Source organism: Hyperolius riggenbachi, chromosome 4 (assembly GCF_040937935.1).
Source record: "Hyperolius riggenbachi isolate aHypRig1 chromosome 4, aHypRig1.pri, whole genome shotgun sequence".
Taxonomy (NCBI): domain Eukaryota; kingdom Metazoa; phylum Chordata; class Amphibia; order Anura; family Hyperoliidae; genus Hyperolius; species Hyperolius riggenbachi.
Genome location: NC_090649.1, coordinates 316251784 through 316277740, shown reverse-complemented (window position 1 = coordinate 316277740; position 25957 = coordinate 316251784). Strand labels below are relative to the sequence as shown.

The 25957-nt window shown below is 43.7% G+C and overlaps 1 protein-coding gene across 1 annotated transcript in view; it reads left to right on the top strand.

The window, feature by feature from the left end:
• Positions 1-662: 662 nt before the first annotated feature.
• Positions 663-25957, top strand: part of EZR (ezrin) — a 123248-nt gene continuing 97953 nt past the window's right edge. Inside the window, exons 1-2 of the mRNA XM_068231690.1 lie at positions 663-771; positions 10032-10115. Coding sequence (XP_068087791.1) covers positions 10104-10115 — 12 coding nt within the window. The 5' untranslated portion in view covers positions 663-771; positions 10032-10103. The remainder of the gene's footprint in view (positions 772-10031; positions 10116-25957) is intronic.

The following is a 25957-nucleotide window of genomic DNA, read 5'->3' as shown; positions in this document are numbered from 1 at the left end:
TGGATTGTCAATTACTTGATGTACAGTTTCAATCAATTTTTTTTGAGCTTTCAATTATTTTATTCATGATTGGGGAAAACTTGAACTATGTGTGTGGTACATTGGTCAGATTTTTGAATTGTTACAATCAGTCATACAAATGGATTGCTATTCATGAATTGAACAGATATTTAAACAATTGTATGGTGTGTGGCCACTTTATTGTTGCGTTGCATTGAATAGCGCAATGCTGCGCTTCAATCAACTTTCATTTAATTTCCAGCTCGAATGCATTAAAAAGCCATGTGCTGTGTGTGGTAGGAATCTATCCCTTCTAAAAGAACTGATCGTTTTGGAACATTGGCTAGAAATCTATATGAATATTGTCCTGGCTGTAATACTGACTTGCAAAAAAAAAAAACAAGCAAACCAGCGCCATAATCCTACAGTGATTTGCAGCTTCACTCCTCACTAGCCAAAAAAATTAAAACAAAATCCCCAGTTTGCAATGAATCCATGTAGCTGCTTGGTGCACTAGGCGTGCTGCCTGTCCTGGGATTGCTGCATTTTGCCTGTGTGATGTGCATCTCCCAGCAGTGACATGCTGTGGGAGTGGAGGGGATAGGCAGGTAACTTTCACAACAGGTCCCAGCAGAGGGAGTGGCAGGAGGGAGGGACCTGCTGCACTAAGTTGGCAAGTCAGCCATATTGCAGCCAGTGGGGAGTAGGAAGCACCCGGGGTGAGCTCAGCAAGGACAGGGCACCTTGGACAGTAGTTGGCAGGTGGAAGGGGTGAGTATGATGATTGTGTATGCGAAAGCTGCTCCCTCTCTGATGACTGCGTGCTGTGCTAATCTTCTGTATCCTCGGGATGGGGAAAGGGTGACAACAGGTGTCAGTAGGATTAGGCACTTATATTGCCTGTCTGCAGTGCCAGCTGCCAACCAGGGCACAGCTTAGCTGTGACTTGTAGAAACTCCTATTGCTGTTCCTTACAGAGCTCTGAGCAAGTTCCTCCTTTACACGCACTGAGACTGTCGTTAGTGGGTAGAAGTTCCACCTTTTGTGGAGGACGTGATTTGCTCTGTATCCAGTACCTGACAGCAGACATGGCTGTGTGCGACCTGGCCGGATTACAGAGGCTCCCATAGACTGTGCTGTGATTCTCCGTGCGGCTGGGATGTACCAGTCTGGCTCACTCTGCTGCATTCCTGGCCGGGAGAAATCTCCTTCCATATGCCCTGTGTGCTCATGACGGCAAAGAGGGAAGCAGGAGAGACGGCTATTCTTAAAAGTATCTGAAAGCAGCAGAAGTGGCAGAACTAGTTGGGAAGCCAGAGGTGGGGCTGCTGCTCTGTCATTATCACAGCGAGCTTCATTCCCAGCAGAGCTTTCCTCATGCTGAACTCTGAGGGTCATTCACCTGACTGCAGCATTACTATTGGGGAGAATTCTAGCTGTACCCTCGGTGAACTTGCTGTGCAGTAGGGATGTTACACACCAAGAACGTTTACAATGAAATTTTCTGATGGCCAGTGCTTTCTGGTGCTTTGAAAAGCACTTGGATCTTAAATAAAATAAAAGAAAGCAGTTTAACTTACCTGGGGCTTCTTGCAGCCCCCTGCAGTCATCCTGTGCCCGCGCCTTGTTTGGGCAACCCTCCAGTCAGCAGCAGTGACCCCCTCAAAGTTGGTCGGGCACGCGCTTCCTTGTTGCACTCATGTGCGTTCTGCGCATGAGCAGCGTAAAAAAATTGCTACTGTGCTCCTGGCCGCAGGAGTGGCTTACCAGTTTTGAGGGGGTCGCTGCTGATAACTGAAGGGTTGAGGAAGGATGGCACAGGCACAGAATAACTATGGGGGGCTGCAAGAAGCCCCAGGTTAGTTAAATGTTTTTTTTTTCTTTATACCCTTTTAAGTCCTATGGTCTATTTCACATAAGACAGAAGGGCTTTTATTAAAATCACAAATACTATTGCATGTAGCATTTTCGCCAGCGATTGCGATGCTGTAACAAATATAGAAAAGCAAAAGTGCTGTGAAAGGCGCCTGCTAATAATCGCTGTACTCCAGAATCGCTAATTGCAAAGTGCTTTTTGTAGTGAAGGTGTGTGAGGCCAGTGTTCTCCCCAGAAATTTTCTCCAGCCGGGTGGCATGAAAAAGTAGCTGGGTGGCATGAAAAGTAGCTGGGTTTGGCGAGATGAGAGAATGCAGGGCCTGCGCTTCTCTGCACAACCCTGCTTACAGCATAGGAAGAGGTGAGCCGATGACAGCCGGGTGCTCACCAAAGTTAGCCGAGTGGAGCACTCGGCTAAAAGAACCTTGGGAGAACACTGGAGGGTATTCCCACAGCAGCATTTGGATTGTTAGAAAATCATAATCTTGCTACACGTAACATTTTTAGGAGCGATTCTGCTGAAAGGAATGTTTCAAAAATGCTCATTCCTCTAAAAATCTCATTGCAAAACCGCAATTGTTAGGGATTGCGTTTTGCAGTGTGCAGAACTGATTCACACCATAAAGCTCAAGGCAATAAATGTATGGATATTCCCTAGGTTCACAGTCAGATTGCAAAATGCAATTGCCAAACATGGCACTTTTTCTACAATTTTCAGACAGTTGGGCTTTGTGATTCTTGCTTGCCCCCGAAATGCTGCATGCACAGCGTTTGATTGATACAAATCGCAAACACTGCAGTGAAAATGGTCCTATAAGGATACATTGTCACAGCGCATTGCTGAAACTTTCCTAAAAAAAGCCCTAGTGTGGACCTGCCCTAGAGATGTGTGGCACCAGCACGTCTAGTTACTGATAGTCAGTGGAACGGTTTCTCTAGTGAAAATGATTGTGAATGTCCTTTGTTTTGCAGTTGATCTACTGCATTTGTTACATTCTTCTCTTAACACACACTGGGCAGCAGGCTGGTAGTTTAGCACATTATAGTGTGGTACTTAACTGAAGAGCAGCAATTATGGTGGAATTTTGCCAAATACTTTTTTTTCGAGGGGAAGGGGTTAAGCCGGGTACAGACATGTATCCTTTCTTGGCGTAATTAATTGCTCATGATAACTTTGTGTAACAGACTGACCAACAGTCCCCATATACATTTGCATGCATGTCTTTGCCATCTGCTGTTCTGTGTAGAGAGGAGGGACGCAGAACAGTGGACCCCTCACTGCGAAACGTATAGTAGAAATACAAAAGGAATCCAATATGGCCAGTGGCAGAGGCACTCCTGTGAGGCTTTATAGTGTCACCAGACATCAGCATGAATGATTGTTTAGGCAGCAAGTGTTTAGTGCGCAAACCTTAGTTTATCACGCGGAGTAATACTTTGCATGCGCAAAGCAGATCTCGTGATAACTGCTGTGATAGCAGATATCACGCTTTAGTGAATCGAGTTCTATGAGTGCTTTGGGCGTTTGTGATTTTAAAAGGCGCTTTAAAAGACCTTGAGCAATGATGTGAGTGTTTTCACATGAGCGATGAGCTTTCTTTCCAATCGCAAACGTGGGTCGAGCACCATTTTCTGAGCGTTTGCGCTTCAATGGAAGGTAAAGGAAAATTGCTAAGTGCTTTAAAAAGCACTTGAATAAGCAATTTTTGAGTGCTGTTAAACAGAAATTACATTAACAAAATAAAAATGTCTGAGAGGGAAAAAAAGCGCTAATCATCAAACAAAAGCGCATGGCAAAATTGCAAATCGCTAGAAAAACACCTTAAAAATCCCTTTTAAAGGCGCTAACAAAAGCGCTCAGCGCATGCCATTGTGCCGGCGATTTATAATGTGAGAACTAGGCCTAACAGTGGGTGAGAGTTAGACGCTTTGGAAAGATGGCTGTACACTTGAAGTCCACTAGTGTTGATCATAATGAATAATTTTGGTTTCATAAAGTCTTGCATAAGTTACGCAATTATGATTGTGATCCCAATTACCATTTTGTGGATAATCTTGATTTTTGTGTAATTTTCACATAAATGCATAGAAGTCTATGGGGCATAAGAAAGCAAATGTTCGCACATGAGAAAACACCTTTTCGCATAAATGCATTAAAGTCTATGGGACATGGCATTGCAAAATTAGGGATCACAGTTAGGATTACATGTAAAAACTGAAATTTGCAATAGTCTGAATTTTTGCATTATGATATTTGCATTGTATATTAAAATTTCACTTCTAAACAACTATGTGACATTCCAGCTCATCACTAACGGCCACCAGATTGGAGTAACAGATAGATTCTTCTCTGATCAGAGAGGGATCTATTAAGGTAGCCATAGACCTGATGATTACGGGCAGATTTGACAAAGAGACAAATTTATCTCTAATCGAATGTGATTAGAGATAAATTTGTCTCTTTGTGAAGCTGCCCATATATTACAGGCCGATTCCCGTCCAATTTCAGCATGAAATCTTCAGGGAATCGGCTGAGCCCGCCCGCGTCCGCCCCGACACTGCCCCCCTAATGTATAAATGTGCCCCCCCCCAGTATGTGCATTTATACATTACCTGTCCGGTGTCAGCCTCCACGTGGTGTCCGTCCATCTTGCTGGGAGTCACCTTAGAAATATCTGCAACTGGAGCTTTAATTGCAGCTACTGCGCATGCCTGGTCCTTTCCGCACACCCTACGCGCCTCCTCAGTCATGCTTCCATCGCCAGGACTGTTCTGCATTTGTTCTGTTCTCAAAAGAATTGTACTGTGCATGTGCAAAATGTTACCAGTGACAGGAGAGCGAATGGGGAGGTGCGCGGCTAGGACTACACATGCACAGTACCCTCAACTAGAGCTCCAGATGCAGATCTTTTGGAGTGGAGAACGGCACATAGGAGGGAACACAGAGGACACCGAGGGACCTGACAGTCTACGGGGGGCTCAAGAGAGATGGAACAGCACCTCGGCAATCCTCTGTGGGTGTGCGGGAACCAACCCCTTGTACCAACAGGGTGAAGATCCATCTTGTTTGGAGATAATGGTCCACACCACATCCAAGTATAAATCAGCATTATTGAAGATCCATAAAATGCTGTGTAGCAGCTACAGCCCGCTGTTTCGGGTTACATGCCCTTTTACAAGCCGCTCTGCACAACATGTAACCCGAAACAGCGGGCTGTAGCTGCTACACAGCATTTTATGGATCTTCAATAATGCTGATTTACACTTGGATGTGGTGTGGACCATTGTCTCCAAACAAGAGTCTACAGGGGACTGGAAGCAGTCCCAGGTAAGTGAAATTCCATTTTTTGTCCAAGTTCAGGTGTGGTGTAATGACAGAATTATAGGGACTCCGAGCACCTCTCATGGGTATGCCTTTAAGACTCCGACCAGCACTGCAAAGTACTTAAATATGCATACCTTTCTGCTTGTGCTCTCCTCTTTTATTTGATGTATGAATCGCCGCTCTACACCAAATAGTTTTCGTTCGATTTCAATTAAAAAATCGCGGCTACCATCTTTGCTATGTTATAACTTCCGGGTCACCCCTGTCTTCTCTGTTAGAGAAGTACATCACTGAATGAAACAGGAAGAGGAAGTGACACACATGGCCATTGCAAGAGGATCCTCCACAGGGGTCATAGCACGACTTTGTTGGAAGTCGTCTGTCTTAGAGGCATGCCCATGAGAGGTGCTCGGAGTCCCTTTATATAATGCACAGTAACTGCTAATAATGGATTTCCCTCAGGTTGCCAAAATCCCATTAAGGGGGGGGGAGGGGGGGAAAGTACTGTGCCTTCTTACACAGTAACAAAAATTGCATCCTGTTTTTTATCATCCTACAAGTTCCAAAAGCTATTCCAATGTGTTCTGGCTTACTGCAGCACTTTGTACTATCACAGTCTCTGTAATAAATCAACTTATCTCTCTCTTGTCAGACTTGTCAGCCTGTGTCTGGAAGGCTGCCAAGTTCTTCAGTGTTGTGGTTCTGCTATGAACTTCCCCTTATAGGCCCCTCTATGCACACTGCCTGTGTGTTATTTAGATTAGAGCAGCTTCTCTCTTCTCTCTTATCTTTTACAAGCTGGATAAATCGTCCTCTGAGCTGGCTGGGCTTTCACATAGTGAGGAAATACAGACAAGGGCAAAGCTGTTTGCAGGAAGAAAAGCGCAGCCTGAAACTTCAGTGCATGAGAGATGCAGGGGGAAAGAAACACACAAATGATCTCTTGAGATTCAAAAGGAAGGCTGTATACAGCCTGCTTGTGTATGGATGTATTTTCTATGTGTGGACATACTGTACATCAACCTACTTCCTGTTTTGGTGGCCATTTTGTTTGTTTATAAACAAACTTTTTAAAACTGTTTTTAACCACTTTTAATGCGGCGGGGAGCGGCGAAATTGTGACAGAGGGTAATAGGAGATGTTCCTTAACGCACTGGTATGTTTACTTTTGTGTGATTTTAACAATACAGATTCTCTTTAAAACACATTAAAAAGCATATGCACATGTCAGCACTACAGCCCAAAAACCTACCCCACTCCACTCCTCCCAGATTCCCCCCAATATATCACCATACAACGCAATGAGCTCAAGATATCGAATATCCTAACAATGAAAATCCAGATTTCAACAGTTCAACATGGGGCTGCGCAGCTCAGTTTGCTTGGTGCAGCCAAAGCCACATTGGATGAAGTATGTTAGTATGCATTCAAAGATATAAGCATTAGTTGGTATAATCCAGTGTGTTCAATAAGATTGCTGGGGACAAAAATGAATTCTCCAGTTCATGCAGCAACAATAAGCAGTGATATTAGTGGCAGACAACATAAAGCAGACATATGGGGATGAATCTTTCCTCCCAGCCAGACAGAAGTCGTATATATAATGTTAAAAGTTCTAACAAAAATTATTATAAAAAAATTAAATTATCAATTTTTTTTCACCTTTGGTGTTTACGCTGGGAACTTGGAGTTATATGTAGAAAGACTGTAGGTCCTTTTTACATTTTTCGTTGACTGATAATTTCATTATTTATATGTTACAAATATGTTATGTTCGGCTTTATACTGTTGTTTTTTCCTCCAAGCTGTAATCATATTTAATCATGTGCTTAGAGACACCGTATAGGAATGTGTCCCTGGAAGATATTTTCAGATGCTGGCAGGAATGCATTTGTCAGTTACACTAATCTAAAATGTGTTGCTTTTTTGTAATGGGGCTGGGGAACATCTGAGAACTTAGTGATGATATAGTCCTGGCCTGAACTGAATTCCCTCTTAGATGGTAAAAGCTTGTAGCTTTGTCTGTGTCTTGTTGGACGCAGAGAAGGGTGCTGGCAGGTTAGTGAAGTAACATTGGTGCTGTTGCAGTTGCTGTCACACACTTTCAGCAGGAACTATTTATTTAATAAACCTGGGTCTACCTGCTCTTATCGGGGTCTACCAACTTCGTGTCTACCTGGGTCTACCTGCTACCGGCCTTAACACACTCTTATGTGTACTGGTACATTGTTGTGAATAGAAATTCCTCACATGGATGTTTTAAGGACTTATAACATTTAAAGGGACCCTGATCAGATGTTTAAAATGAAAAGCTGCACTTACCTGTGGCTTCCTCTAGCCCCCAATAGGCTGTGAAATCCCTCGGAATCCTTTGGGTCCCCTCAGTGGCCCCGCTGGTGGCCCTGTTAAGCTGGTGACTTCAGGCGAAGTCGTGCGCAACTGTGCATGAGCTGCCTGTTTGCGCACCTGACTCGATCATGTGCGCATCGCCGTAAGCCTACTGCGCATGTGCGGTTCTCGAAAGACTGAACCGCGCATTTGCAGGAGGCTTATGGTGATGGTCACATGATAGTGGCAGCGGCGGGGACAGGCCGCACAGTCGCAGTAGTCCCCAGCTTAATGGGTCCACCAGCAGGACCACGGAAGGGACGCAAAGGATGATGAGGGACTTCGTGGCCTATTGGGGGCTGGAGGAAGCCCTAGGTAGGTGCAGCTTTTCATTTCAAACATCAGCTCAGCGTGCCTTTAAACCCCTAAAAATATCCATGTGAACTTAGACAAGACAAGACAAATAACATTTATATCGCGCTTTTCTCCTGGCAGACTCAAAGCGCCAGAGCAGCAGCCACTAGGGCGCGCTCTATAGGCAGTAGCAGTGTTAGGGAGACTTGCCAAATGTCTCCTAATGAATAGGTGCTGGCTTACTGAACAGGCAGAGCTGAGATTCGAACCCTGGTCTCCTGTGTCAGAGGCAGAGCCCTTAACCATTACACCATCCAGCCACCATTGTCACACTATACAAGTTGCATATTCTGGAATGTAGTTTCGCAACGATGTTGAACAGTCACACACCGCATTACCAGGGCAATGCCACGCATACAGTGGAGTATACAGTCCATAGACGTCTACTTTACTGCACACAACGTCCAGTAACCCACAGCATGCTACTTGTTATGTAGATGCAATTTGTTGCACTGCACTGCTAACATATGACTCACGTTGCAATGTGATTATATTGTCTGTTGCACCAAACCACAATGGATGCAGTGTAAAAGGACCCTGTCAAGAACATTCCTGCCAGGAATTTTGCCCAATTGCAAAAGTGTTAACCGTCCAGCATGTCTTTCTATACGGTGTGATGGTGTAGTCAGCATGACCCCAGCTAAACTGCCTACACTCACCACTTAATAGCAGGCAATTTGTAAGGAGTCCAAGCCAGGTTTTTAAGCAGCAATTTTCTTAGATAGAATCAGATTGCGCCCTCTCTTTGCAATCTAATGATTCAATCAAAGCAGGGAGTATGAAACTAAACTGTAATTTTGGCCATGTGATTTTTAGGTGTAGCACATAAAAATGTCATTTGAGCTGGTTACTAAGTTGTTAGATCCTATTTTATATTTGTGCCCTGAGATGGGCTTTAATTGTGTATAGTATTTGCCATGAAGTAAAACAAAGGGGGAGTAATTGTGTTAGAAGAACTGCCATGGCCAGCAGCATCACATGGCAGTGGTCACTTATCGTAATGATGGTTGTGTTGTAAGACCATTTACAAAATAAATGTATACAGGGGATGGGTAGCATAACAAAAGAACATCCCCTCCCCCCGGGCTACTTCAGAGTGGGCGTTGCACTCCCTGTAAATGTAGGAACGTGTATTGCAACGGAATGGGAAAGTCGTGCCACAGGTTGTATGACCGCTGCATCACATACAGTGAAGCATACAGGCAATGAACAGTATGTTTCACCGTCTCTGCATGCAGTGTGTTTTGTAGTAACGCACTGCATGTAGTGTGTTGGGATGTCGCCATTAGATCGCACTGACCACACTGTAACATCTCACAGGGATGTCATTGCAGTACTACTTTCCGTGGTATGACGCTTCCATTAAGTTGCACCGCAATGCCACACTGTGAATGTAGCCTTATGGTATGGGAAAGATTCCTTGCCTATTCCTATCCAGAGTAATGTGAACTTGTATTATTGGGACTATTACTCCAGCGTATGATCTGGCATCGTATTATTACCTGTATTAGGTTGTTGTATCTTATTTCTTATTACCTGTATTGTGTTGACAGTCACCCCTGTTATCATTGTCTGTAATCTTATGTATTGTGCAGCTCTGTGCATCATTTTATAAATCCAATAAATAATAGTAATAATAATTGTTAGTGGAGCAGGTCAGGTATATCACTATATAACACTAATAAAAGCTACACTTATACATAACCTACCGTACTGTGTTGACTGTATTTTCACCTACTGTACATTAGTGTTTGTTATTTAAAATAAAAAAAGCACTTCATAAGTGTTCAGAACAAGGCCTATGCCATATCTGCAATAAGTTTGCAGGTGTAAAGCCTGCAGAATGATACAGAATATGTTTAGATTTGAGGGTGTGGTGTAAATGACCTTTTTAAAGGTTGCAATTGGACTTTCTGCCACTGGGTGAGACCTTTTTTCTTGATAGCTACTTGAAACTGCTTGTTTTAGCCATGATTCATCCAACTGACTCAAGAGGCTGAGATTAACTACACTTGTAGCATTTTCCAAGAAGCTCTGTGCTTTCCACGTGTCATATTTTAATTTAATTGTGGTCCATTTCTGTTTTAGGATCTGCGTTAAGTCTGGTCCTGGATTTTACATTATTTTTCAACTTGTGGCAGACGTCGGAGAGCAGCAAAGATGCCAAAGCCGGTAAGAGCTTGTATGGTAATTTAGTGTATTGTATTGTAAAGTATGTCAGAATGTATATTGTGTAATCAACTTGCAACATTTATTTGCTTCACTCGATACTCAATGCAGTTTGTTTACATTGTATTTGTTGCTTAGCTCTCCACACATTTCTGTCTTTAACTGCTAGCTTGTGGTTCATTTATTGAAACTGGGGATCACACATGAAGCAGCATAAAATATCTGGAGTTGTTAATGTGTTTGCTATAAGTTGGATTAGTTGGAATAGTTTGGAATTCTGGTCTGTGTCATATCAGAACAAAGACAGGTCTTCTGAAAAGTTTGTGTATTACATTTTGTACTGTTGCAGTCAGATGCAACCCACACAACAAGGGTGTATCTGAAATTAATTCAGGACTGCTTAGATTTATTGGAATACAATTCTAACTACAAATGTGTGCACATGACTGTAATTAAAACATGACTAATCCTTGAGCAATCCTTACCATGATCTGATATGAGGCAGGCAAGGGATGTGCAGACACTTGTCATGTAACCGCAGATATAATCCAGGCCAGGTTTGCTCCATCACTAGCATTCTGAGGTATATAATCCAGGCCAGGTTTGCTCCATCACTAGCATTCTGAAGTATATAATCCAGGCCAGGTTTGCTCCATCACTAGCATTCTGAGGTATATAATCCAGGCCAGGTTTGCTCCATCAGTATCATTCTGCAGTATCCCCACTGTTCTCCCGCCTAATCCATGCCGACATTGCTGGAAAATGTTTGAGTGGCTACTTTATTTCTGGATTAGTTTGGGATCATGTTGGGAAGGATGATTTGCATGTTTTGCTTTGTTTCATAGCATAGCTTTGGCCCACATGTCACACGAGGTGGGAAATCTTTATTTCGTGGAACTCCCACCAGAATTTGTTGTGTCTTGTTTTCGGATACATCATATTTTTCTTTATTGCAGTTGCTGCCCCTATTAGTGAGATGTCAGTCAACTTCCTGTCCTATAATCTGAGACAGGAAGCAAAGTAATCTGTCCCGTCACAGGGGACAAAAGGAATCAAAATCCTTGTTTATGAAGTGTAAAAAGGTTACTTCTTGGTCATGTTGTGACTGTGTATTCACTGAAGAGATTGCATTGTGCTTTGTCATGGGGGGGTCATAATAAAGGCTGACATGTAGACTAAGGGCTTATGCTGCATACACACTTGAGATAAAAGTCTCTGGAAAAGGCAAGATCACAGACCAATTATACCCCATTCCATGTAGTATGAGAGCCATACCTTCACAGTCTATTCTATGGAGCTGCACTCCCCATCAGATAAAATCTTTGCAAGATGCTGCACACAAAGATGCCCGTACACACTCAAAAGATCATTATCTGCAAAAGATCTCTTCCTGCAATAGATCCATTCCTTCAAAATGCATTCATAGTCTATGAGATCTGCAGATCATCATACACACCTTGTTTAGCAGGCAATCATCTGCATATCATCTGCAGATCAGATCCACCAGGATGGATTTTCAGATCTGCAGATGATTGCCAGATATGCAGATGAAGTCTGTTAAACAAGGTGTGTATGAGGATCTGCAGATCTCATAGACTATGCATGCATTTTGCAGGAATGGATCTATTGCAGGAAGAGATCTTTTGCAGATAATGATCTTTTGAATGTGTAAGGGCATCTTTGTGTGCAGCATCTTGCAAAGATTTTATCTGATGGGGAGTGCAGCTCCATAGAATAGACTGTGTAGAGTATGGCTCTCATACTACATGGAATGGGGTAAAATTGGTCTGTGATCTTGCCTTTTCCAGAGACTTTTATCTCAAGTGTGTATGCAGCATTAGTGTTCTTGCTTATCAATCCTGGTTACAGATACAAGATAAAGTTTATATGGTTTCCCTGTATATTTTGTAGTTTTCTGCAGATGTGTTATTCCAAAAGCATACTGGTAGGTTAATTGTCTTGTCCCTTGTCTAGAAAGCATAGGTTTGCTGGTTGAGCAATCATTCATGATTGGTTTAGCAGCTGATGCTCTACCTGAAGCCATTGTAAGGGGCAATGTGAGCAACTTTCATTTTGCTTGAGCTGGATATGCTTGTCTGGGGAGAGCAGGAGAAGAAGGAGGCTTGCTGCAGTACCTGGGGACAAAACAGCAGCTGGTTGAAGTTATCCAGCCTAGGTGATTTCTTGTCGCTCCTCTTAAAGTCCATTTATTTTGACATTAACCTGCGGTAGAAAACATTATACACACCATCCCCATGAGTACTCCCAGCTCCTGTCTCCCTCTTTTTCCTCTGTGTCACTGTCACCCTGGGTTGGGTGATAGAGAGTCTTCAGCTCTGTTCCCACACAGCTTCAAGATAAAAACGAAGAGATCACCTCACCTCGGGAATAACCAACAATAAGTCGGCCAGCCGGTGCTCAGTGTCATGCAGGTCCACCACACCTGCAAACAAACAGGCAAACACGAAAGGAAGACACGGCACTCAGGAGCTGTGTGCAGCAACCAGCTGTATTGAAGCAGGCAGTACACTAGTGTACTGCCTGCTTCAATACAGCTGGTTGCTGCACACAGCTCCTGAGTGCCGTGTCTTCCTTTCGTGTTTGCCAGCTTCAAGATAATAATAATTATCCCAAAATTTGTATAGTGGTTTTCTCCTGTTGGACTCAAAGCACTCAAGAGCTGCAGCCACTGGGACGCGCTCAAGAGGCCACCCTGCAGTGTTAGCGAATCTTGCCTTGAACTCCTTACTGAATAGGTACTGATCCGAACCCTGGTCTTCCTGGACCAAAGTTGGTGCCCTTAACCAGTACACTATCCAGCCACTGCACACTTTCCAGCCACTTGCCACATTGATAATTGGACAACTGCTTTGTCAATCTAGATCAAGGGTTTCAAACTCAAATACAAAGTGGGCTGAAATTCAACACTGGGACCTTGTTGCGGGCCAACCTCTATGTCTACTGGCCACCTTCCTCCCTTATAAAAGTTCCCTAATGTCTATTGGCTCCCCTCCAAACTCTATACAGTTCCCCATTATCTAGTGGTCCTCCTCTCTCCCCTATACAGTTCCCTGGGGTCTAGTGGCGCCCACCCTACTTTATACAGTTCCATGGTGTCTAGTGACCTCCACCCTCCCCTATACAGTTCCCTAGTGTTTAGTGCTTTCCCCCATATGGCTTCCCTGGTGTTCTAGGGCTTCACCTCCAATATAGCTTACTTGGTGGTCTCCATAATGGGCCAATCATAATGCAAAGTGGGGAAACCACTTCTGGGCCAAATTTAATGGCTCTGAGGGCCAGATTTGGCGCACGGGCCGGAGTATGACATATATGATCTAGATGCTGCAGCTTGTGGGCACAGTTAGTGATCTGACTGTATCAATTTTCTCTACAGAGAACATTGTTACTCATTGTTTCTTTGCCGTTCTAAAGAACTGCAGAGAAAACATGTCGGCACTATATACATTTATAGTGAGAATAATAGATAGCAATAAAAACCTTTGAAGAATTATAGACACTGCTAATTTGATCCAAAATGTAAGGGAAACTGAAGTGAGAGGAAAACTGAGGCTGCCATCTTCATTCTCTAATATGCAATGCCAGTTGCCTGATTCCTGTGCTGATGCTCTCCCTCTAATACTTCAAGTCAGTGGCCCAAAACAAGCATACATATCAGATGCCTTGACTCTGGTGTGACTCCACTGGCTGCATGCTTGTTGCAAGTGTGTGACTCAAGATCAACTAAAGCCAGAAGCTCAGCATGACAGCCAGCCACTAGCATTGGTTATACGGAAATGGAGATGGCAGTTTCCACATTCCTCTCACGTTATGTTCCCTTGAAAGAAAATAATGTTTTGGCTGGAGTTCCACAGCGAATAAAAGTGATTATACACTACCCAACAGTGACAAATGGATTTCAAAAGACTGTGCCTAAAATCCTTTATTTCCCTAACATCTGACTGATAATATTCAATTGATTTGGAAGGCAAAATGATTCAGTACAATGGTTGGCAGCACTGGATCATGTTGGCAGGGAGTGGAGTGGAAGAGCAGTGGTTTTGTATTTCAGCAGTAGATAGCTGTTTATGGTGGTTTGATAGAGAATCCTGCTGTAAGGGCTTGTTCACACCTAGGGCGTTTTTGCCCTTTTTTCAAGCCCCGGAGATTTTGAAAATCACCCTAAAAAGCTTGTGCAATGATTCCCTATGAGATTGTTCTCATCTGAGCGGTTTGTTTCCTTTCATTTTTTTGTCTGCCTGTACCATTTTCTGAGCATTTTTGCTCAATAGAAGGTATAGGGAAATCGCAAAGTGCTTGAAAAGGCGCTTTGTATAGCGAATTCCCCAGCGCTTTAATGAAAAATACATTGTATTTATTCATTTCCAGATCAAAGAGTTCATTTCCTGATTGCGTCAGGAAGTGAAAAAATCCGAATCGCTCAGCAAAAGCGCTTAAAAAAGCACTTTAAAAGAACCGCAGAGCCCTTCCCACCAACAAATGGCTTCCCGAGTGCCAGGAATGGGGAAAAAAAAATCACCCACAAAATCGAAAATCGCTGCCGTCAGCGATTTCGATTTTAGATGAGTACAAAGCCTTTGGGTCTATGAGCGTTTGATTTGTACTTATAAGTAGCAGAAAATCTATTTGTGTGTAGCATGCACTAACTTAAAGAAAATCTGTAATGAAAAAAACCTCCCCTGTGAGGTACTCACCTTGGGTGGGGGAAGCTTCCAGATCCTATTGAGGCTTTCCCTGTCCTCCTGTGTCCCACGGTGGCGGCGAAAATCCTCCCGGACCGGCGGTGATATAAATATTTACCTCCTTGGCTCCATTGCAGGCGCAGTATCCGCTCTTCCCACGGAGATAGGCGAAAATAGCCGAACTCCGTCGGGCCACTCTACTGCGCAGGCTCAAGTCGCCTGCGCACGTAGTAGAGTGGACGCGACGGAGATCGGCTATTTCCGCCTATCTCTGTCAGAAGAGCCATAACAGCGCCCCCGCTGGAGCCAGAAAATGTACATATTGCACAGGCCGACAAATTGTCTCCTGTGCGTTCCGTGGGCTGCAGCGAGACCGCCGTGGGACACAGGAGGACAGGGGAAGCTTCAATAGGGTCCAGAGGCTTCCCCCTACTGAGGCGAGTACCCCCCAGGGGAGGTTTTTTTCAGCACAGGTTTTCTTTAAGTAAACCACATAGAATGAGGTTTTGAATGCCTGGTGGGTCAGCTAAGCTGATTTGTAAGTAGCAGCAGTTGATAGATTACCCCCACACCCCTGTTCTTTGCACTGTGTTACTGAATAACCACGCTAAACCACAGAAAGTCAATCCCTCGCCGACCAGAGCTTCTCACCAACAAATGGCTTTTTTTCCCTTCGTATAATCTCTTAGCATTGGAAACACACCAGATTACTATGTATTCCGTCTTGTACACCATAGTTATTTATAAAAACAAGTCTAAAATCTTATGTACTTAAGGTCTTGGCTGCTATGGGCAGATATGCTTCAGTAACGTGATACATGCCCTGTACAATCAGGTGTGCAATGATTTACAGAGGGAAGGTGCTTTCTTCTCACTTTGCTGCAGTCTTTTCTCAGCACACAGTTTCTTCTCGCTCACTAATTAGACCATTATATTAAGGCATACTATGCACTGCTTGGTATGGAGTTGCCATATTTATTGCCATTTAAACAACACCAGTTGCCTGGCAGCCCTGCTGATCTATTTGGCTTCAGTAGTGGCTGAATAACACCAGAAACAAGCATGCAGCTAATCCAGTCAGTACTAACCATAATGTCAGAAACGCCTGAGCAGCAGGATAGCCAGGCAACTGGTATTGTGTAAAAGGAAATAAATATGGCAGTCTCCATATCCCTTTTGCTTCACTTGTCCGTTAAAGGACGACTGTAGTGAGAGGTATATGGAGGCTGCCATATTTATTTTCTTTTAAGCATTACCAGTTACCCTGCTCTCCTGCTTATGCTCTGCCTCTAATACTTTTAGCCATAGACATGAATGTCAGATCTGGCTAGGTTAGCTGCATGCTTGTTTCTGGTGTTAATCAGATACTACTGCAGCCAAATAGATCAACAGGACTACCAGGCAACTGGTATTTGTTTAAAAGGAAATTAATATGGCAGCCTAAAAACGGAAAACAGTAAAAATAAAACAAAAGAGCTTTCCTTTAGGTCCACTACAGGAAACAGAGGTAGTTCTGGTTTTCCATAACTTTATTGAGGCAGGGGTCACACTTGATGGTATAGCACGGGATGTGACAGCCCATGTAATTCCATGGGCTGGTTCACATTTACTGCAGTTCACTCATGCTGGGAAAAAACTTGCTGCCTGCACTACTTTTTGCACATTGCAGGCAGTCTTGCTGCTCTCAGTTTACTGTTGGCTGATGTGCGCAAAAAACATGCATTCAAAATGAAAAATAATCTGTGAAAAACCGGGGCCATTTTTGTGGATACAAGTGAGATCCCTCCCTGAGTGAAGGCCAGATCCTGAACAAGCTGACTGCAAGTCGTATGGCGTGTGTACAATTAGTAAGCTATAGTTGTGCTGTAAAGCGGAAGCTCTGCATGTATACCTGTCTGTCAGTTACATAATGGAATGATTTGCATATTCTACACACTGGCCTGAAATAATTTGTTATGGGTGTTGCCTCACCATCCTGTAAAGGTATTATTTGAGTATACTTTTTGTTCTGTGAAGATAAAACTGTCCTGTGCAAAAAGGACCCATCTTCAGTGTGTGCTATTCATGCAGGGCTAGGTTTTTGCTTCTCCCTTATTATATTCAGCTAAAAAGTATGGTACACGTGAGATGACAGGCCTTGGTTCCTGCAATCATCACACATTTATGGGCAGTCAGGGGTTAAGGTATGTACTGTACAGGATAGTTGTTTTTCCTCCTAGAAGATCCATTGATAAGAGGCTAGCCCACCCTTTTCCTCCTTCTCTAGGCAGAAGCATGTACACGATGCTAAGACAAGCTTACATGTAGTGTGTGCCAACAGGATACATCAAGCCCTTCTTGGTCTGTGGCCAGGATTTGTCCTTGTTCGTAGCCACATAGGGTTGAAAAAGCTGTTAATCTTTTAAATGCGGCTGGTATATTACGATCTTACAACTGCTAGGCACATAGACGTCGCATTTATGTCTGCCATACACTGGCAGACTTTATCCAGATGTGCCTAAAAAATTCCTGTCTGATCAACATCTGATCAGGGACAAATCTATCATTGCCACACACTGAGCCTGAAATCTATTAAAAAACAATCAATACCAGTCCCCCTGGTGTCCCCCCAGCTAATGTTGTTCTCCCTTGGGCACTATGCAGAGTACTAGCCCAGCTAAGCACTCTGGGCCAGATTTATCAAACCATTACCGACAGTTTTTTCTTCTAAAACTGTTCTAACCAGCAGAAGAACAGTTCTGCATGATAGTAAGAAACTTCCCAAAGCCTATGTAATAGCGGCAGTTTAGCGTGGATTTCTAGAGCTACACTACAGTTAAGAAAAGCGCAAATCCATTCCTTAACTGCTGCAGATTAAGAAGTGGTAATTTGCAGTTCTACAGTGTAGGCTAGATGTGATTTGTGAAGGGCTCCTCCCCTTCACTCAGAGCTTGTTGACAGCAGGTGTGTTTGTTACCTCAGCAACAGCAATTCCCCTCACACACTGCACTGCCTGAGAGACCTTCCTAGCTCCTTCTATTCCTTACAGTTTAAGAAGGAATCTGCACTATCTAGTGATTTCTTAGGATGTCGGAGACATTTCTGCACTGATTTCTAAAAACCTCCTAATATTTTGTCTCAGACACTCTTGATAAATCTGGCCCTCTGACACTCACCTCTCCAGTCGGCATGCTACTTCCTCTGTGCTGCATCATTTCCCAGTGCTTGTAGTGACCTGGCGGCATGTACACACTTACAAACACTGCCAGTTCACAGATGACAGAAGCGCAGAGGAAGAAGCACAGAGGAAGGAGTGCGCTAGCTGGAGAGGTGAATGCACTAATACTCAGCGTGGAGCCCCAGTGAAAGCAGCATTAGCAGGGAGGATGCGCCACTGACTCTGGGCCCCCACATAGACCGCCACACCATCCGTGCCCCTGATCGACCAGCCAAAAAATCATGTCTGATCGTTAATGCTGGTCAGATTCTGCTAGAAATCATTCTAAATTATGATTGGGCAGCTTGTTGAGGCAATAATCTTTGGCAGATTCAATCACAGTAATCCAATCTGCCAGAAAACGTCTCATAGTTAATAGGCACCTTTAGATAAACTGAGCAGCACAATCTTCTCACATGCTTGGCCAGTGGATGTCCACCTTAAAATACGTTTGTTTTTTATTTAACTACAGAAAAGTCAGCACCTAGCACTGTACATTGTACAATATTGTTAAATATTTACTAGCAGTGTAGGCTTTACTTATGACTACAAATTGTCAGGAAACTGTTAATAACTCTGTCTTGCATGCACATTTAATACAAATTTTATGCAGCGTGTCATCGTGTCAGTCAAAATCTTGAGGAAGTGCAATTGGTTAGCTCTGTTTTAAGCTGCATACAATTTGCATTACATTTGCATTGAAGCCAGAATTATCTCATTACCCATCTCTACATATGACAATTACATGATAATAAACACAATTCATCTATGACATTCATATGCTGTGTGTTAGATTTTTGTGTATGAATACACACACTAATGTCAGCCATAAGAAGTGCAGTGTTACAGAGTAGGCCTTTCTCGGAGCGCGTTTACATGTGTACATGCTCTGCAGGACATCAGTCACATACAATCCATGCAGAGGTGTATAGAATAGGCCTTTCTCGGAGCGCGTTTACATGTGTACATGCTCTGCAGGACATCAGTCACATACAATCCATGCAGAGGTATATATAGAATAGGCCCTCTCGGAGCATGTTTACATGTGTACATGCTCTGCAGGACATCAGTCACATATAATCCATGCAGAGGAATATAGAATAGATCTTCTCGGAGCGTGTTTACATGTGTACATGCTCTGCAGGACATCAGTCACATACAATCCATGCAGATCTATACAGAATAGGCCTTTCTCGGAGCGCGTTTTGCATGTGTACATGCTCTGCAGGACATCAGTCACATACAATCCATGCAGAGGTATATAGAAGAGGCCTTCTCTGAGCATGTTTACATGTGTACATTCTCTGCAGGACATCAGTCACATATAATCCATGCAGAGGTATATAGAATAGATCTTCTCGGAGCGTGTTTACATGTGTACATGCTCTGCAGGACATCAGTCACATACAATCCATGCAGAGGTATATAAAATTTGGCCTTCTCGGAGCGTTTTTACATGTGTACATGCTCTGCAGGACATCAGTCACATACAATCCATGCAGAGGTGTATAGAATAGGCCTTTCTCGGAGCGCGTTTACATGTGTACATGCTCTGCAGGACATCAGTCACGTACAATCCATGCAGAGGTATATAGAATAGGCCCTCTCGGAGCATGTTTACATGTGTACATGCTCTGCAGGACATCAGTCACATATAATACATGCAGAGGAATATAGAATAGATCTTCTCGGAGCGTGTTTACATGTGTACATGCTCTGCAGGACATCAGTTACATACAATCCATGCAGAGGTATATAGAATTTGGCCTTCTCGGAGCGTGTTTACATGTGTACATGCTCTGCAGGACATCAGTCACATACAGTCCATGCAGAGGTATATAGAATAGGCCTTCTCGGAGCGTATTTACATGTGTACATGCTCTGCATGACATCAGTCACATACAGTCCATGCAGAGGTATATAGAATAGGCCTTCTCGGAGTGTGTTTACATGTGTACATGCTCTGCAGGACATCAGTCACATATAATCCATGCAGAGGTATGTAGAATAGGCCTTCTCGGAGCATGTTTACATGTGTACATGCTCTGCAGGACATCAGTCGCATACAATCCATGCAGAGGCATATAGAATTTGGCCTTCTCGGAGCGTGTTTACATGTGTACATGCTCTGCAGGACATCAGTCACATACAATCCATGCAGAGGTATATAGAATTTGGCCTTCTCGGAGCGTGTTTACATGTGTACATGCTCTGCAGGACATCAGTCACATACAGTCCATGCAGAGGTATATAGAATAGGCCTTCTCGGAGCGTATTTACATGTGTACATGCTCTGCATGACATCAGTCACATACAGTCCATGCAGAGGTATATAGAATAGGCCTTCTCGGAGCGTGTTTACATGTGTACATGCTCTGCAGGACATCAGTCACATATAATCTATGCAGAGGTATGTAGAATAGGCCTTCTCGGAGCATGTTTACATGTGTACATGCTCTGCAGGACATCAGTCACATACAATCCATGCAGAGGTATATAGAATAGACCTTCTCGGAGCGTGTTTACATGTGTACATGCTCTCCAGGACATCAGTTACATACAATCCATGCAGAGGTATATAGAATAGGCCTTCTCGGAGTGTGTTTACATGAGTACATGCTCTGCAGGACATCGGTCACATACAGTCCATGCAGATGTATATAGAATAGGCCTTCTCGGGAGCGTGTTTACATGTGTACATGCTCTGAAGGACATCAGTCACATACAATCCATGCAGAGGTGTATAGAATAGGCCTTCTTGGACTGTGTTTACATGTGTACATGCTCTAAAGGACATCGGTCACATACAGTCCATGCAGATGTATACAGAATAGGCCTTCTCGGGAGCGTGTTTACATGCGTACATGCTCTGAAGAACATCAGTCACATACAATCCATGCAGAGGTGTATAGAATAGGCCTTCTCGGAGCGTGTTTACATGTGTAAATGCTTTGCAGGTCATCAGTCACATACAGTCCATGCAGAGGCATATAGAATAGGCCCTCTCGGAGCGTGTTTACATGTGTACATGCTCTGCAGGACATCAGTCACATACAGTCCATGCAGAGGTATATAGAATAGGCCTTCTCGGAGCGTGTTTACATGTGTACATGCTCTGCATGACATCAGTCACATACAATACATGCAGAGGTGTATAGAATAGGCCTTCTCGGAGCGTGTTTACATGTGTACATGCTCTGCAGGACATCAGTCACATACAATCCATGCAGAGGTGTATAGAATAGGCCTTCTCGGAGCGTGTTTACATGTGTACGTGCTCTCCAGGACATCAGTCACAAACAATCCATGCAGAGGTTTATAGAATAGGCCTTCTCGGAGCGTGTTTACATGTGTACATGCTCTGAAGGACATCAGTCACATACAGTCCATGCAGAGGTGTATAGAATAGGCCTTCTTGGAGCGTGCTTACATGTGTACATGCTCTGCAGGACATCAGTCACATACAGTCCATGCAGAGGTGTATAGAATATGCCTTCCTGGAGCGTATTTACATGTGTACATGTTCTCCAGGACATCGGTCACATACAATCCATGCAGAGGTATATAGAATAGGCCTTCTCCGAGCGCGTTTACATGTGTACATGCTCTGCAGGACATCAGTCACATACAATCCATGCAGAGGTGTATAGAATAGGCCTTCTCGGAGCGTGTTTACATGAGTACATGCTCTGCAGGACATCAGTCACATACAATCCATGCAGAGGTATATAGAATAGGCCTTCTCCGAGCGCGTTTACATGTGTACATGCTCTGCAGGACATCAGTCACATACAATCCATGCAGAGGTGTATAGAATAGGCCTTCTCGGAGCGTGTTTACATGTGTACATGCTCTGCAGGACATTAGTCACATACAATCCATGCAGAAGTGTATAGAATAGGCCTTCTCGGAGCGTGTTTACATGTGTACATGCTCTGAAGGACATCAGTCACATACAATCCATGCAGAGGTGTATAGAATAGGCCTTCTTGGACTGTGTTTACATGTGTACATGCTCTAAAGGACATCGGTCACATACAGTCCATGCAGATGTATACAGAATAGGCCTTCTCGGGAGCGTGTTTACATGCGTACATGCTCTGAAGAACATCAGTCACATACAGTCCATGCAGAGGCATATAGAATAGGCCCTCTCGGAGCGTGTTTACATGTGTACATGCTCTGCAGGACATCAGTCACATACAGTTTATGCAGAGGTATATAGAATAGGCCTTCTCGGAGCGTGTTTACATGTGTACATGCTCTGCATGACATCAGTCACATACAATCCATGCAGAGGTGTATAGAATAGGCCTTCTCGGAGCGTGTTTACATGTGTACATGCTCTGCAGGACATCAGTCACATACAATCCATGCAGAGGTGTATAGAATAGGCCTTCTCGGAGCGTGTTTACATGTGTACGTGCTCTCCAGGACATCAGTCACAAACAATCCATGCAGAGGTTTATAGAATAGGCCTTCTCGGAGCGTGTTTACATGTATACATGCTCTGAAGGACATCAGTCACATACAGTCCATGCAGAGGTGTATAGAATAGGCCTTCTTGGAGCGTGCTTACATGTGTACATGCTCTGCAGGACATCAGTCACATACAGTCCATGCAGAGGTGTATAGAATATGCCTTCCTGGAGCGTATTTACATGTGTACATGTTCTCCAGGACATCGGTCACATACAATCCATGCAGAGGTATATAGAATAGGCCTTCTCCGAGCGCGTTTACATGTGTACATGCTCTGCAGGACATCAGTCACATACAATCCATGCAGAGGTGTATAGAATAGGCCTTCTCGGAGCGTGTTTACATGAGTACATGCTCTGCAGGACATCAGTCACATACAATCCATGCAGAGGTATATAGAATAGGCCTTCTCCGAGCGCGTTTACATGTGTACATGCTCTGCAGGACATCAGTCACATACAATCCATGCAGAGGTGTATAGAATAGGCCTTCTCGGAGCGTGTTTACATGTGTACATGCTCTGCAGGACATTAGTCACATACAATCCATGCAGAAGTGTATAGAATAGGCCTTCTCGGAGCGTGTTTACATGTGTACATGCTCTGAAGGACATCAGTCACATACAATCCATGCAGAGGTGTATAGAATAGGCCTTCTTGGACTGTGTTTACATGTGTACATGCTCTAAAGGACATCGGTCACATACAGTCCATGCAGATGTATACAGAATAGGCCTTCTCGGGAGCGTGTTTACATGCGTACATGCTCTGAAGAACATCAGTCACATACAATCCATGCAGAGGTGTATAGAATAGGCCTTCTCGGAGCGTGTTTACATGTGTAAATGCTTTGCAGGTCATCAGTCACATACAGTCCATGCAGAGGCATATAGAATAGGCCCTCTCGGAGCGTGTTTACATGTGTACATGCTCTGCAGGACATCAGTCACATACAGTCCATGCAGAGGTATATAGAATAGGCCTTCTCGGAGCGTGTTTACATGTGTACATGCTCTGCATGACATCAGTCACATACAATCCATGCAGAGGTGTATAGAATAGGCCTTCTCGGAGCGTGTTTACATGTGTACATGCTCTGCAGGACATCAGTCACATACAATCCATGCAGAGGTGTATAGAATAGGCCTTCTCGGAGCGTGTTTACATGTGTACGTGCCCTCCAGGACATCAGTCACAAACAATCCATGCAGAGGTTTATAGAATAGGCCTTCTCGGAGCGTGTTTACATGTATACATGCTCTGAAGGACATCAGTCACATACAGTCCATGCAGAGGTGTATAGAATAGGCCTTCTTGGAGCGTGCTTACATGTGTACATGCTCTGCAGGACATCAGTCACATACAGTCCATGCAGAGGTGTATAGAATATGCCTTCCTGGAGCGTATTTACATGTGTACATGTTCTCCAGGACATCGGTCACATACAATCCATGCAGAGGTATATAGAATAGGCCTTCTCCGAGCGCGTTTACATGTGTACATGCTCTGCAGGACATCAGTCACATACAATCCATGCAGAGGTGTATAGAATAGGCCTTCTCGGAGCGTGTTTACATGAGTACATGCTCTGCAGGACATCAGTCACATACAATCCATGCAGAGGTATATAGAATAGGCCTTCTCCGAGCGCGTTTACATGTGTACATGCTCTGCAGGACATCAGTCACATACAATCCATGCAGAGGTGTATAGAATAGGCCTTCTCGGAGCGTGTTTACATGTGTACATGCTCTGCAGGACATTAGTCACATACAATCCATGCAGAAGTGTATAGAATAGGCCTTCTCGGAGCGTGTTTACATGTGTACGTGCTCTCCAGGACATCAGTCACATACAATCTATGCAGATGTATATAGAACAGGAGCGTGTTTACATGAGTACATGCTCTGCAGGACATCAGTCACATACAATCCATGCAGAGGTATATAGAATAGGCCTTCTCCGAGCGCGTTTACATGTGTACATGCTCTGCAGGACATCAGTCACATACAATCCATGCAGAGGTGTATAGAATAGGCCTTCTCGGAGCGTGTTTACATGTGTACATGCTCTGCAGGACATTAGTCACATACAATCCATGCAGATGTATATAGAATAGGCCTTCTCGGGAGCGTGTTTACATGTGTACATGCTCTGCAGGACATAAGTCACATACAATCCATGCAGATGTATATAGAACAGGAGCGTGTTTACATGTGTACATGCTCTGCAGGACATCAGTCACATACAATCCATGCAGATGTATATAGAACAGGAGCGTGTTTACATGTGTACATGCTCTGCAGGACATCAGTCACATACAATTAATGCAGAGGTATAACTCATTTCCTCAACAATGGGTTGAAACAGAGGTCTGAATGTTATCAGGGTTTGGAAGCTCACACAATGCACCTGTCATCAAAATAAGAGTTACGATTGCATGCTGACCAATGGAGAATGCGTTGTTTGTTCAAATAACTAAAGGGTTTTTAGACAATGACACAATCCGGCAATTACACCGAGTCACAAGACTTTGCCATAAAAAGTCATGTTCTAGTGCTGGGATTGAATCCAGTAACAGCATAGAAGTGACCCCCCAGATGCTGTCTCTGTACTTATGGGGGAAATGAATGCAGTTTTAGCATCTAGTTATGTGATTCTGTGAAAATGCTATCACTTTAGGTATTGCAAATGCTAAGAGCAATGATGTTTACTGATGACATGTACTGCACACCGCAAAGGACAGGCAAATGTTATCTGCTATACAATGTCATTTTATTGTCCCATCTATCATATGCAGGCAGACAGGGATCACCTGATGTCTGTATGTAGCTTAATGCCCAAGTTCATGTATACACCTCATGTATTGAATAGAGCAATATTTAAATATAGCAGAGAAAAAAAACGTGTAAGGGCTATTTCACAGTGCTCCGTTGCATTGCAGAATAATTCTGCATGTCAACTCGCTTCCCATACAATTCTATAAGCCTGTTCACAGTACTGTGTTGTAATGGATTGCTTTACATCCAACATCGCCTGAGTATCCGGGATGCCCCTGAGTGCATTCTTCTCCCACTCCCCACACTTGTGTTTCATCCCTTCTACCTGCTACATACGTTGTTGGCTTCTAAGCTACTGACACAACTGTTGTCTTGCGGGTGGCAGTGAATGGAAATTAGTACACAGCTTAAACTATTTGCGTTATCTGTGTGGCAGTAACAGGGAAATTACTCTGTAAACCCTATATAGGTACAAGACTGATGTGAATTGTTCAATACTCTCTGCATGTAACTAAGGAATGTTATCTCTTGCAAAAAGAATGTATTGATCTACTTATGCCTGACTGTCATAGATAAAGCTGGAAATGTATACATGTAGTCTCTGGTTAACTAACAAGATATGGATATAGGTTCATTCTTAACCTGAATCTGTCAAGATGCTGTGCTACCTCTGACCCTGTGCCTCCTC